At 40.3% G+C, this 15,895-nt stretch overlaps 1 protein-coding gene across 1 annotated transcript; it reads right to left on the bottom strand.

Moving 5' to 3' along the window:
- Nucleotides 1-7,438: 7,438 nt before the first annotated feature.
- Nucleotides 7,439-12,724, bottom strand: LOC109878983 (zinc finger protein 2-like). Its single transcript, XM_020471179.2, has 9 exons — nt 12,344-12,724; nt 11,797-11,866; nt 11,511-11,713; nt 11,311-11,415; nt 11,107-11,205; nt 10,812-10,922; nt 10,128-10,248; nt 9,757-10,026; nt 7,439-9,058 (listed from the first exon to the last, which is right to left on the bottom strand). Exons 1-9 carry the CDS (start codon nt 12,641-12,643, stop codon nt 8,154-8,156), a joined length of 2,184 nt encoding a protein of 727 aa, XP_020326768.1. The 5' UTR covers nt 12,644-12,724; the 3' UTR covers nt 7,439-8,153.
- Nucleotides 12,725-15,895: the final 3,171 nt, after the last annotated feature.

The following is a 15,895-nucleotide window of genomic DNA, read 5'->3' as shown; positions in this document are numbered from 1 at the left end:
TGATGGCTAGCTTCTGATGGAGATTCAAGTTATAAGGTCTAAAAAATAGCAGATCCGTACCACATTGGGTGAGGATGGTTGCAGGAAGGTATATTTAATTCTAAAATGGAAAAAAGATATGGAAATATAATGAAATGTATACAAAACCCCTGAAAAAGACAGAATATTTACATGGGTCAAAATCAAATACGTCTTACTGCTGCGCCATCTTGGGATAAAAAAATAGCTGCCATAGAAAGGTTATTTATCATCCAATATGATTACGTAGTACCTGTCCTGACTGCATCAAGCTACCACTCAGATTTTTTTCTTAACAGGACTTAAAAAATATGGCCGCAGTAAGATGTTTTTCAATTTATCAGAGGGTGTTGCAGCACCCTCAGCACCCCTTCTGCCTGTGGCTATGCCTAAGCAACATTAACATAGAAAAACAGTTCTGTAGCAATGTGGTTTGTGCATTAGGCTATAGGACCAATACATTATCATCACTGCATATTGGCTATGCTTGAATTGCCATTCCAATGTTGTTCTTCTCAGACCATTTTGAAATTATATTTCAAAATTGTAGTTACATGATCACACTGGTAATAGATAATTGTTGTATTACTTGTGAGCATAATCATTTGCTTTTTATTTTATTTGACTGGATTGACAGTCTGTATCTGATGGGGCCATTCTGAGGGGAGGGAGGGAGCAGCGGTGAGGCGACTCTCCGTCTCTCCGCTGACAAAAAGGGGACATTCTTCCAGCTGATGGCATGTTGTTACTCATGGTAGCCTAGTGGTTAGGTAGTTGAAAGGTTGCTTGTTCGAATCCCTGAGCAGACTGTGTGGAAAATATGTTGTTGTGCCCTTGAGTCTCTCTCTAGTCATGGCTTTACAGGTTTCGAAATTTCACAGTATTAACTTTACTGTGTGCTTGAGGCTTCTCTATATAGCCTAAGGCTTGAGGAAACCATAAAGACACGGTGATATGAGGTATCTGATTGGCCAGCGGTAGACCTATACGTGCACTTGATTTGCTCTATGGGCCTGCTGGATATGCGGAGTTCTACCTTCAGACACATGAAATGGTTCAAAATGGGAACACAACAAGAAAAAATAGGAATGCAAGGCTTTATCATTGTTTGTTTTTTTACAGAAATGTTATTCTACATTTGAGGCTCAGTGCTACCAGACATCCTGGTAGGGACGGCTGATGTGTGTGAGACTACTTACTTGCCAACAGCAAAAGCGGTTGTGGCAATGCTGAGGTGCATAGGCTTGTAAATGCTGTCAACAACCAAGGGATTAAAGGTGCCTTCCCAGACAATTGGTGCCAACCAAGGGGTAACAATTACCACATTGGTGCGCCTGAAAAAACAAAAGATATGTTAAAAGCTTGTGAACGCCCAGAGATATTCAATGCATCATAAGCAACTCTTTCATAGTGACTACATTTCCTGTACTTCCAAATACACCTTCTCCTACGGATACTATGTCTACTACTAACAATAATACATTCATAATAACTTACCCCTTTAACACACTGAGCTGCTTATTCAGGAGTCTGAAAAGACCATGCAAAAAATGACATCGTAAAATAGCGTACTGCTTTCAAAATGGCTGCAGTTGGTGAGTTTTGCAAAGAGGTGGTATCGGGTGTGATGATTATATTAGAGTAGACCAAAGAAGAGTCTCACCCCTGTGGGGACAGCATGTCCCGGGTCCTACAACTACAGTTATCCTGCCTGAAATTGACAGGGTCCTGCTGACACAACCTTCAGAGGGGGTTCAAAGTTAATACTGTGTTAATACTGAATGATAGCATCATTAGAGGTTGTGGAGGGTTAGGGGTTCACAAAAAAGTATGCAAAAATAAGTTGTTAGTTTATTATGTCAGTAACACAAATTGTCTTACCCCCAAACTTCTAGAATTCTGACGTCCTTATTTTTCATCTCACTGTTGAAGATAAAAAGGAACATTTTAGGTGACTGAACTAGTATGTCAAATCAAACAGAAAAGAAGTACAAAATGTAATTATTTCCATATTTACAATGGTGATGTAGTCAGAAAATGTGATCTCAAATGAGATCTTACTCCCTGGTCCTGACTCTCATTGTCATGAGCCCCCTGGGCTTTTTTAGAAGAATACATTTCAGCAACCACCTATAAAATAAATGATGGCATAGTGTCTTTCTGATGGGTTTATATAAGGGATGGGATTTCTATCAAGATTGGAGTATATCATTGACAAAGGTGCAAACAAATGAACACTAAACAAGTTCTGATCTTACCCAAATGATGAGTAACAATATGTTAAAACCAGGACTCTACATAGGAGATAGAAAGAGGATTGATTAACACCATGTACATTAGCTATGATATCGACAATGCCCCAAAACGTATATGTAAAAAAAAGTGGTATGCAGAGAAGCGTACATTTTGGTTAAATGCCATTATCAGCTCTGTGCAAACACAAGTGTTAACACACATACAGAAGAACAATGGTGTGCAATCAGAGTACATACACAACAAGTGGACGTAATTCAACAATGTGAGCAGGAGCTAATAATAGAGGTATATTATAATTAATTATCATGAATATCATAAGTGGACATCACAATATTCATAGATTGACATAATGAATGATAATATCATCACCGTGGAAAACATCAGTATGACAACACTCATACATTGTATTCTGATGTTTTGGTGTATTCAGAATGAGAACACTTGTATTCTGATGTTGTTCTGATGTATTTAGAATGAGAACACTTGTAATTCTGATGTTGTTCTGATGTATTTAGAATGAGAACACTTGTATTCTGATGTTGTTCTAAGACTATGATGAAGTTTCTCCAAAGATCAGATATCACTAATTTGACTTAATAATACACGGAAAAAGCAACATACACCAAAAGTGTGATTCCAAGAACTGGCAGAGTGATGGAAGGACGGATATTTGTGCAAATATCACAACGTTTGTAATTCTATTCAATCAAACTTTGAGTGTTTGAAGTAATGCAGGACTGTATCCCAAAGCCAGTAGAATCTGTGCCTTACTGTTTTACCAGCAAGGATGTAGGCCTACCCAGTGCCAGTGGACCATGTAAATATGGGTGGGACCGATGCTCATGTGTAAGGTAAGAAAAGCACCATATATCTATAGAACAAACACACTATTGAACAGGTTAAGCATGTTGTTTTTATGTTGGAGGGTGTTGAATGGCAGGAATACCATAAACTGTTCCACTTTTTTTTGTTAAAGTGGCACTCCAGTCTCCCTTTCACCAGATCTGTCACCTGATTGACTTAAAAAAAACGTATTTTGTTCTCTATTGCTTCTATATTGTTCCTCAAAGCAAGGTTCGAGGCCGATGGCGTCGCTGGAGGAAGTCTTTAAACAACTTTGACTTAAAGGAATGAACCGGAGGGTAATACCACCCATATTTCAACATACAGTGCCTTCAGACTTATTCCACATTTTGTTGTGTTACAACCTGAATTCAAAATGCTTTAAATAAATAAAAAATCTCACCTATCTACACACAATACACCATAATGACAAAGTGAAAATATGTTTTTAGGCATTTTTGAAAATGAAATACAGAAATATCTAATTTACATCAGTATTCACACCCCTGAGTCAAACCTTTGTTGAAGCACCTTTGGCAGCGATTACAGCTGTGAGTCTTTCTGGGTACGTCTCTAACAGATTTCCGCAACTGGATTGTCACACTTTTGCCCATGATTTTTTTTGGACTCGCCCCAAAATAACACTTTGTATTTTTGCAGGATTACTTTAGTGCCTTGTTGCAAACAGGATGCGTGTTTTGGAATATTTGTATTCCGTACAGGGTTCCTTCTTTTGACACTGTCCATTAGACTAGTTTTGTGGAGTAACTACAATGTTGTTTTCTCTTATCATAGTCATTAAACTCTGTTTTGAAGTCACCATTGGCCTCATGGTGAAATCCCTGAGCGGTTAACTTCCTCTCCGGGAAGTGAGTCGGACACCTGTGTCTTTGTAATGGCTGGGTGTATTGATACACCATCCAAAGTGTAATAACTTCCCCATGCTCAATGGGCTATTCACTGTCTGTTTTTTATTACATTTCTACCCATCTACCAATAGGTGCCCTTCTTTGCGAGGCATTGGAAAACCTCCCTGGTCTTTATGGTTGATTCTGTTGTTGAAATTCACTGCTCGACTGAGGGACCTTACAGATACAATTGTATGTGTGGGGTACAGAGATGAGGTAGTCTTTCGTAAATCATGTTAAACACTGTTATTGTACACAGTGAGTCCATGCAACTTATGTGACTTGTTAAGCACATTTTTACTCCTGAACTTATTTAGGCTAGCCATAACAAAGAGGTTGAATACTTATTGACTCAAGACATTTCAGCTTTTCATTGTTAATTATACTGAACAAAAATATAAACGCAGCTTGCAAGATTTTTAAGATTTTGAGGAGTTCATGTATAGAAATCAGTCAATTTTAAAAAATGATTTAGAAACTAATGTAGGAATTTCACGACTGGGAATACAGATATGCATCTGTTGGTCACAGATACCTTATTTAAAAAAAGGTAGGGGCGTGGATCAGAAAGCCAGTCAGTATCTGGTGTGACCATCATTTCCCTCAGGCAACGTGACACATCTTCTTTGCATAGAGTGCAGGCTGTTGATTGTGGCCCTTGGAATGTTGTCCCACTCCTCATCAATGGCTGTGTGAAATTGCTGGATATTGTCGGGAGCTGGACCACCCTGTCATAAACTTCGATCCAGAGTATCCCAAACATGCTCAATGGGTGACATGTCTGTTTACTATGCAGGAAATGGAAGAACTGGGACATTTTCAGCTTCTAGGAATTGTGTACAGATCCTTGTAAAATGGGGCAGTGCATTATCATGCTGAAACATGAGGTGATGGTGGTGGAAGAATAGCATGACAATTTTGTCACAGTATTTCTGTGCATTCAAATTGCCATTGATAAAATGCAATTGTGTTCATTGTTCGTAGCTTATGCCTGCCCATACCATAACCCGACCGCCACCATGTTCACAACATTTACATCAGCAAACCACTTGCCCATACAACGCCATAGACCTGGTCTGCGTTTGTAAGTATGGCCAAAATAGAGAGAAATAAACATTCAATTATCTGACAACAGCTCTGGTGGACATTCCTGCATGCCAATTGCATGATCCCTCAAAACTTGAGACATCTGTGGCATTGTGTTGTGACAACACATTTTAGTGACCATTTAGTGTCTCCAGCACAATGATCGTGCTGTTTAATCAGCTACACATATAAGGTGGATCGATTATCTTGGCAAAGGAGAAATGCTCACTTACAGGGATGTAAACAAATGTGTGCACCAAATTTCAGAGAAATAAGCTTTTGTGGATATGGAAGATTTCTGGGATCTTTTATTTCTGCTCATGAAACCAACACTTGTTGAGTTTACATTTTTGTTCATTGTACATGACCTGTAATACAATGAGCTCAAGGAGAAACACCGAACACGAATGTAAAAATCACTATAGTCTGACAAAGATCCAATGAGTTTATTTCTTACAAGTTTTCAAACATAGTCTCATGTTGCTCATCCGAGTAATTCCTTTCCCACACTTAAACAGCGTTTGACAGATAATACATGTAGCATCATGTACATAATAATATACATATATCATACACATGCTGTAGTATTAGTTAATTTACAAATGATTGGAGTCACCACAGACAATTACTGAGTGATTATTTATTACAATCAGACCTGGGTTCAAATATGCATTTGGATATCTGGTATTTAAAATACATTTTTCAGTGTATTTGAGAATGTTCAAATACAAGCACCAAACAAGTACTTCTATTTGAATGGCTATTTGTAAAAACCAAGTAGTACGTGTATTTTCAAACACTTATTTTAAATACTATTTTCAAAAACCTGGGTTAAATGCATGGGAGTGTATTTTCAAATACATAAAAATATTCAACTTGTCTTTTGAAATAAAATATATCTGAATACTTACTTGGACAATGTACAGTGGGGGAAAAAAGTATTTAGTCAGCCACCAATTGTGCAAGTTCTCCCACTTAAAAAGATGAGGCCTGTAATTTTCATCATAGGTACACTTCAACTATGACAGACAAAATTCCAGAAAATCACATTGTAGGATTTTTAATGAATCTATTTGCAAATTATGGTGGAAAATAAGTATTTGGTCAATAAAAGTTTCTCAATACTTTGTTGGCAATGACAGAGGTCAAACGTTTTCTGTAAGTCTTCACAAGGTTTTCACACACTGTTGCTGGTATTTTGGCCCATTCCTCCATGCAGATCTCCTCTAGAGCAGTGATGTTTTGGGGCTGTTGCTGGGCAACACAGTCTTTCAACTCCCTCCAAAGATTTTCTATGGGGTTGAGATCTGGAGACTGGTTAGGCCACTCCAGAACCTTGAAATGCTTCTTACAAAGCCACTCCTTCATTGCCCAGGCGGTGTGCTTGGGATCATTGTCATGCTGAAAGACCCAGCCATGTTTCATCTTCAATGCCCTTGCTGATGGAAGGAGGTTTTCACTCAATCTTATGATACATGGCCCCATTCATTCTTTCCTTTACACAGATCAGTCATCCTGGTCCCTTTGCAGAAAAACAGCCCCAAAGCATGATGTTTCCACCCCCAAGCATCACTGTAGGTATGGTGTTCTTTGGATGCAACTCAGCATTCTTTGTCCTCCAAACACGACGAGTCGAGTTTTAACCAAAAAGTTATATTTTGGTTTCATCTGACCATATGACATTCTCCCAATCTTCTTCTGGATCATCCAAATGCTCTCTAGCAAACTTCAGACGGGCCTGGACATGTACTGGCTTAAGCAGGGGGACACGCCTGGCACTGCAGGATTTGAGTCCCTGGCGGCGTAGTGTGTTACTGATGATAGGCTTTGTTACTTTGGTCCCAGCTCTCTGCAGGTCATTCACTAGGTCCCACCGTGTGGTTCTGGGATTTTTGCTCACCGTTCTTGTGATCATTTTGACCCCACGGGGTGAGATCTTGCGTGGAGCCCCAGATCGAGGGAGATTATCAGTGGTCTTGTATGTCTTCCATTTCCTAATAATTGCTCCCACAGTTGATTTCTTCAAACCAAGCTGCTTACCTATTGCAGATTCAGTCTTCCCAGCCTGGTGCAGGACTACAATTTTGTTTCTGGTGTCCTTTGAAAGCTCTTTGGTCTTGGCCATAGTGTCTTTTATACTGATAACAAGTTCAAACAGGTGCCATTAATACAGGTAACGAGTGGAGGACAGAGGAGCCTCTTAAAGAAGAAGTTACAGGTCTGTGAGAGCCAGAAATCTTGCTTGTTTGTAGGTGACCAAATACTTATTTTCCACCATAATTTGCAAATAAATTCATTTTAAAAATCATACAATGTGATTTTCTGGATTTTTTTTCTCTCATTTTGTCTGTCATAGTTAAAGTGTACCTATGATGAAAATTACAGGCCTCACTCATCTTTTTAAGTGGGAGAACTTGCACAATTGGTGGCTGACTAAATACTTTTTTGCCCCACTGTAGGTGAATGTTGAGATATTTGAAATGGTATTTGAACCCAGGTCTGATTACAATGGAAACAAAGTGTACCTAATTGCACTTCATCCCAGCACGAACCAGAAGGGAATCAGGTGCCTGACTGAAAATAAAAATGTCTCAGACAAGGACACGTGAACAGGTGACTATGCAGGAGAAAAGGGAGGACTCTGTTCCAACATACATCAGGAGCTTGCCCCAAAACACATGAATGATTATTAAAAAGACAACTTGATAGTTGCAGTCAAAACTTTTCATTACTTCAGGTACAGAACGGCCTACACGAACTACGTGTGATCCTTACACCATGTTAACCCTACTGTGCTCACAGAGTACAGTGCAGTTGGCAGTGCACTAAGTAAAACCTCAGTGTCATTGTGAAGTCTGTGCCCAAAGTTCCTTAACAGATCACATTACCAAGGGGAAAATAACAGAATGGATACTTTGTCAGGACGATGTACATTACCTATAATACAATTTCATTTTTTCCTTACTTTTTGCTTTGAGCTCAAGGAGAACTAAACATTACACTAGTTAAAAATTCCTTTAGTCTGACAAAGAGCCAATTACATTATTTTTTATGAGTTTTCAAATGTATTCTCATGTTGCTCAACTGACTAAATCCTTTCCCACACGTGTGGCAGTAATGGGGCTTCTCCTCAGTATGAATAAACATGTGTCTTTTAAGGCCACCAGTTTCCGCAAAGCCCTTTGAACACAGGGAGCAGGTGAACGGGCGCTCGTTTGAGTGCCATCGCTTATGCGACGTGAGAGCGCATGACGTGCTGAAAGCCTTTCCACACGGTTTACAGCGGTAAGGTCGTTCCCCTGTGTGAAAACGCATGTGCACTAAGAGTTCCCCAGAAACAAAGAAAGCCTTCCCGCATACGCTACACAGGTATGGTCTATCTCCTTTGTGCATCCGGAGGTGTCTAACTAATGTGTGCTTTTGATTGAACTTCTTCCCACAGACTGAGCAGGAGTAAGGCCGCTCTCCGGTGTGGGTACGTATGTGTATTTTGAGGACGGCTGCACTAGTGTAACTCTTGCCACAGTGCTGGCAAATAGGCCTGTGCATCGGTTCTACGTCGTGACTTTTCTTGTGCAGTTGTAGATATCTCTCCGATTTGAATCTCTTCTCACACTGATTGCACCGGAACGGCTGCACATTGGTGTGAACACTTTGGTGTCGTTTCAGGTCAGTTGTGCATCTGAAACCCTTCCCACACTGTTTGCAGGTGTTGTTATTGATTCTCTTGGCTGACGAGCTCTTGGCTGAGGAGCTCTTGGCTGAGGAGCTCTTGGCTGTTTGACTGGATGGCAGTGAGTTCTCAGCTCCTCCAGAGTCCAGGCTCCTGCTGTCCTCCTCTGTTAGATGTTCCTTCCTGATGTGCTGATGAAGGTCCACCATTTCCCTGTGGGAGAATGGGCACTGGGGGCAGGAGAAGACCTGGGAGGGTATGTCACTAGCCGGTTCTGTCGGCAGAAAGCAGGCATAGAACAATTCAGACACTTTTACATTACCTTCTATGACCCAGATCCTGGAGTGCTTGGTACCATGATCCGCGTTACAAAACATAATGCGAACAAAACAAAGCCTGACTCAAATGAATCCTGGACCTACCAGAGTGGCGGGTCCAAGATCTTGGACCAGAACAGCATGTATTGTGATGCAGCAAATGCAATCACATTTCTGCCAGCTGTAAATGAGCTGGCACGCGGCCATCATGCTGAATGTACCTGATTTAGGGACAGGTATATTGTTGATTCAGCCAGACATTTTTTTAAGTACATTAGCTTATTATTTAGCAAGTTAACGTCGCTCGCCAACCAACATCCCATTGAAATGAATGGTTCCGTTAGCAGTGGCAGCCATTGTTGGAAACAGCCTTCAGTGCAGTGCTCTCAAAAGCACGAAAACGTCCTTCTCCAGAACAATATACACAGCGCCTCTATATTTGATGGTTTTATAAGTAGGAACTGATATCAACCTCTAATTCATAAGTATAACATTTGACAGTGGTGTGAAGCAATTCCTGATTTTTCACCTGAATGTCAAGGAACGTTTTTTTTTTTGTTGCAAATAATATCTCTAGGTAATGTAACAAGTCAGGCTTTTACAAATCACTTAAAAATACATGGTGGAAATGGACTATCATTCTGAATCTCCTTACCATCCGAGTCCTCTGGTTCACTCAGAGGGGAGGTCCACTTTGCGTCATCCTCATCCTTCAATCCCCTCTCAGTGTCTTCATTTCTCTCACTTCCATCATCCTCCAAGTTCTTTTCAAAATGCAACTCTCCTCCTTCCTCACTGTTGATCTTCCACCCCTCTGTGCTCCCTTTCATGCCTTCATGTCCATCAAGGCTTGACTTCAGGCCATGAATTTGAGGAATTGACAATGTGGACAAGATGTTGTCTGCAACCTGGTTGGAGAATTCATCTGAAGGGAGAGAGAATTTATCTCAGGAAAGGAAACGGAAAAATGTAACTCCACTAATTTACAGAAGAGCACATGGCTAACATCCTCTTCATAAGACTCACTTTTGCTCAAGTGACCCAAATGTCTATGATGCTGCAGCAGTGTCTTCAGGTGCTCGGGGTCAGAGACAGAATGCCAGAACTCCTCCAGGTCAGAGGGGGCAAGGCTGAGACAAGATGCTGTCTGAAAGGATAAAAAGGAACATTAGAAAGGTTTCTGCAGCTGTCTCTCACAGAAGATTCATATTCGGTGGGTGTTTCTTTTGTTCTTGCCATGCATAAGCCGTAAAACAAAGGCGTTTACATGTTTCCACTACATGAGAGTGGCTTGATTACTTCTGGAAGTTTGTTTTCACAAAGGCTTTTACAGCATTGTTTACTATCCAGCATCAACTTATTTTTGTTCTATAATATTTCACTCCATAATCAGAGCACCTCATGGATGGTATAGTGGGGGGGGGGGGGGGTTTAGTTGGGATGCCAGGACAGAGAAGAGCTTTGACTGGGCAGAGCGGGAGCTGCCCACCCGTAGGGGTGCGAGGGGCCAAGAGACCAGAGGTGGCAGAGCAGAGTGCTTGGGTTAGGGTGTAGGGTTTCAGCATAGCCTGAAGGTAAGGAGGTGCCGCTCCCTTTGCCGCTTCGCAGGCAAGCACCATGGTCTTCAATCAAAGAAGCACTCCTCTCCTGTGTCTCTACATTAATCATATAGGATTCAACTTTAGTTGAGCCTGTATATTGAGCCTGTACCTCTGTGAGGTCTGGTACAGGCAGCAACTCCTCCAGTCGGGAGAGAAACTCCCACATCAGTATCTGCAGTGCTGTGTCATACCGAGGGCCATAACGTATTGGGAACACCACCTGAGAGAGAAAAATAAAACAAGCGTTGTTGAAACCAACACCTTGCTGGATTATTCATTTTCTATGGCCTTTCATCAGTTACAGTAAAATAAGCAACATTTCTCTACTGAGTTTTACATTGCTGGAACATGCTGTTCTATTGACTCTGAAAGCGACAACTATGATTCATTAGGATATTTCCCACCTGGAAGAAGTGCTTCTTCTCAGAAGGGTCTTCGAGCAGGGTTTTGACCAGCTCCACGAAGTTAGACTCTGAAGACTCCAACTCATTTCTACTCTGTGACTGGGCATGTAAAATGAATAATACAATCAGCTTCAAAAGAAAGACAATATAAGCTCCCTCTATTCAATAGCATCCAGACTACTTTAGACACTGAAAGTTACATACATCCTTGTGCACAGCATGTACTGAAGAAGTTTTGATTCTGTCCAAATTAAGTTGGATGGTCTGGGGGTCCGGTGGGTTTTCATTACGAAACAACTCTAAAACCATCTGAAAGTAGATTTTATGAGAATAATAGTCATTGGACTAAAGATCCTTTCTGAACATCCATGCCTCCACGCCTTCTCCACCTTCCCACTTCTCACCCTTGCTCTCAGACCCAGGATGAGTTGGGTCCTCTGCCTGGAGCTCAGCAGCTCTGGAACCATCTCTGTCACCAAAGTCACAAACTCCTCCAGCTTCCCATAGTGCATCACATTACGCTCTTGAGCCACTTGCCACATGAAAGCTGACATCAGTCGTAGAGGTGGAACCAGGAGACGGAAAGATGTTAAAGGGAACAGTGGACCTACAGTAAAATAAAAAAGGAGCCAGTATGGAAACATAAGGATCATGTCTGTAGCCAACTACACACCTCTAATATTGGCTTACCTGCCTGGTCTGAAAACAAGGGAGTCTGATCCAGGTTGTCATTAGGACTCTCAACTCTGTCTGCTGAGATCTATGGAAACCAACAAAAACAAGAGGTAGTTATTGCACATCTTTAAAATATTAACAGTAAGGCTAGCATGATGCAAACAATAAAACAGTACGTTCTCATTTTATGACTAAATTAATCAGTCACTGTCTTATGTTCTTATTAAAGCCCGATTGCCATAAACAGTTGACTCATTTTTGAAAAAGAAAATGTTACATTAATCTCCGCAATCTCGTATTGATGTATGTGCGTCCTCTGGTGCTGGTGTTGATATTGCACTTATTTGAACTGCGAACCCAGTGCCAAAAATAGTGGTTTCTTCAGTCGAACTATTAGATAATCTTCTTTGATAATACCGATAATTACCGGTCTATAAGTCTATGGTATTACACACATAACTAGTCATGCTAGCAGTATCTAGCTGGCTGTGAATAACACAGGTCTGGCAACTAGGTAAGTGACTGTAACCACACATTTTCTGTATCTTCGCTAACTAGCTACCTCGGGAAAGTTTGGGTTGGTTTGCCGATGTTTTATAAAAATGGTGAGCCAACTCAGGCTTCCAGGCCTCGGTACACCCTCTGGCATGTCCTTAGACTTTTTCAGTGCTCTCACATGACGGTCCCTTGCAAGTCTCCATTTCTTCCTGCAAGTATCTGGATCGGAGTTTAAATATGTAGCAATTTCGCGCCAACTGTGCTCGAGAGCCTCTTTGTCGAAATGTAAACGCATTGAGGTATCATACAAGTGTGTATGCTCTTTGACAGCTTTTACGAGACGTTCTTCAAACGATTCAGCCATTTTCCCAAAATTCACAAGCTGGTTAGCTATCTAGCTAGCTAGATGAGAAGCAAAATAACCGAACATTCACGGTCGTCGTTTATATATGACGTTTTAGGCCAAAAACGTTCACTTCCGGTATCAACATAATTTTCTGAGTTTAACAGCGGTTGGCATGCAATATGTTCCATTAACGGCCAGAACTGGACTATAATATAAATTAATTATACTTTACTACAAAATTGAAATAAAATAAAAATATATACAGTCCCAGTCAAAAGTTTGGACACACCTACTCATTCAAGGGTTTTTCTTAATTTGGACTATTTTCTACATTGTAGAATAATAGTGAAGACATCAAAACTATGAAATAACACATATGGAATCATGTCGTAAACAAAAAAGTGTTAAACAAATATAGCAAAATATATTTAAGAATTTTGATTCTTCAAAGTAGCCGCCCTTTGCCTTGACAGCTTTGCACACTCTTGGCATTTGCTCAACCAGCTTCACCTGGAATGCTTTTCCAACAGTCTTGAAGGAGTTCCCACATATGCTGAACACTTGCTGGCTGCTTTTCCTTCACTCTGCGGTCCAACTCATCCCAAACCATCTCAATTGGGTTGAGGTCGGGTGATTGTGGAGGCCAGGTCTGATGCAACATTCAATCACTCTCCTTCTTGTTCTAATAGCCTTTACACAGCCTGGAGGTGGGTTTGGGTCATTGTCCTGTTGAAAAACAAATAATAGTCCCACTAAGCGCAAACCAGATGGGATGGCGTAACGCTGCAGAATGTTGTGGTAGCCATGCTGGTTAAGTGCGCCTTCAATTCTCAATAAATCACAGACTGTCACCAGCAAAGCATCACCACACCTCCTCCTCCATGATTCATGGCACATGCGGAGATCATCCGTTCAACTACTCTGCGTAATGATGGACTGTCATTTCTCTTTGCTTATTTGAGCTGTTCTTGCCATAATATGGACTTGGTCTTTTACCAAATAGGTCTATGTTCTGTATACCAGCACTACCTTGTCACAACAACTGACTGGCTCAAACGCATTAAGAAAGAAAGAAATTCCACAAATGAACTTTTAAGAAGGCACACCTGTTAATTGAAATGCATTCCAAGTGACTACCTCATGAAGCTGGTTGAGAGAATGCCAAGAGTATGCAAAACTGTCATCAAGGCAAAGGGTGGCTACTTTGAAGAATCTCAAATATAACACATTTTCATTTGTTTAACACCTTTTTGGTTACTACATGATACCATATCTGTTACTTCATTGTTTTTTATTGCCTTCACTATTATTCTACAATGTAGAACATTTTAAAAGTAAAGAAAAACCCTGGAATGAGCAGGTGTGTCCAAACTTTTGACTGGTACTGTATATACACACACACACTACCGTTCAAAAGTTTGGGGTCACATAGAAATATCCTTGTTCTTGAAAGAAAAGCCATTCATTTGGACCATTAAAATAACATGAAATTGATCAGAAATACAGTGTTGACATTGTTAAAGTGGGTAAATTACTATTGTAGCTGGAAACGGCAGATTTTCTATGGAATATCTACATAGGCCCATTATCAGCAATCATCACTCTTGTGTTCCAATGGCATGTTGTGTTAGCTAATCCAAGTTTATCATTTTAAAAGGCTAATTGATCATTAGAAAACCCTTTTGCAATTATGTTAGCACAGCTGAAAACTGTTGTTCTGATTAAAGAAGCAATAAAACTGTTATTCTTTAAACTGGTTGAGTATCTGGAGTATCAGCATTTGTGGATTTGATTACAGGCTCAAAATGTCCAGAAACAAATAAATGTCTATTGAAACTTGTCAGTCTATTCTTGTTCTGAGAAATGAAGGCTATTCCATGTGAGAAAATACCAAGAAACTGAAGATCTCCAACAACGCTGTGTACTACTCCCTTCACAGAACTGCGCAAATGGTCTCTAACCAGAATAGAAAGAAAGGGAGGCCGCTATTTCACGTGTATGCACACCTTTAGGAAGAGCGTGTGAGTATCCCTGGAAGTTTACACAAGCATATTGATACAACTATCCATTGGCACTACGCTATCTAGAATGTTCAAATGTCTAACAATGAAAGTTAAAATAAAGACTCATTCATACAAATATCTGCCTTCACATACACATTTTTCCAGGGTAAGTGCTATCTGGGATACTTGGGACATCCCTACCCCCTACATAACCCTAACCTTAACCCTTACCGTACCCCATTGAAGTTTAAATTTAAAATGGTTAACGTCAGATTTGGGACATCCCAAGGATCCTGGATTGTGTGGACCATTTCTCCAGGCCAGAGTTTTCAACAACGGACACATCAAAGTAAAAAAAAAAACAAGATTGTGGTTGAGTCCATATTTAAATGAAAAACAACCAAGAACTTAACAAAGGCTTTGAGAGTCAAACAGAGTTTGAAAATGAACATCTATGAAGAAATGTTGTGTTCGAACAAGACAACTACCTGAACTATGGCCTATGAGTTTTATTTATGGATTCTCAAATTAAACCGCCTCCCACATAGACATGGATGAGGTTTCTCTCCAGTATGAATAAGCATGTCATGTTAGGGCGCTTTTGAGATGAAGTGTTTCTCACAATGAGAGCAGGGGAATGGGAGCTCGCCTGTGTGAGTCCTTCGTTGCAACATGAGCATCCAAGACATTCTAAACAGCTTCCCACAAAGTTGACATCTGTGGGGGCATTTACCCGTGTGTGTTAATGAGTGTACCAACAAGGCCCTTGAGGAATAAAATGTATTTCCACAAACGCTACATACAGTATGTATGATTTCTTTCCTGTATGCATCCTGATGTGGTGTGTTAGTAATTACTGTTGGATAAATCTCCCACATATATCAAATCAAATTTTATTTGTCACATACACATGGTTAGTAGATGTTAATGCGAGTGTAGCGAAATGCTTGTGCTTCTAGTTCCGACAATGCAGTAATAACCAACAAGTAATCTAACTAACAATTCCATAACTACTGTCTTATACACACAAGTGTAAAGGGAAAAAGAATATGTACATAAAGATATATGAATGAGTGATGGTACAGAGCGGCATAGGCAAGATACAGTAGATGGTATCGAGTACAGTATATACATATGAGATGAGTATGTAAACAAAGTGGCATAGTTAAAGTGGCTAGTGATACATGTATTACGTAAAGATGCAGTAGATGATATAGAGTACAGTATATACGTATACATATGAGATGAATAATGTAGGGTATGTAAA

The sequence above is a fragment of the Oncorhynchus kisutch genome, linkage group LG19 (genome assembly GCF_002021735.2).
Source record: "Oncorhynchus kisutch isolate 150728-3 linkage group LG19, Okis_V2, whole genome shotgun sequence".
In the NCBI taxonomy this organism is placed as follows: domain Eukaryota; kingdom Metazoa; phylum Chordata; class Actinopteri; order Salmoniformes; family Salmonidae; genus Oncorhynchus; species Oncorhynchus kisutch.
The sequence above is the reverse complement of the archived record's forward strand: the minus strand, read 5'-3'. Positions and strand labels throughout refer to the sequence as shown.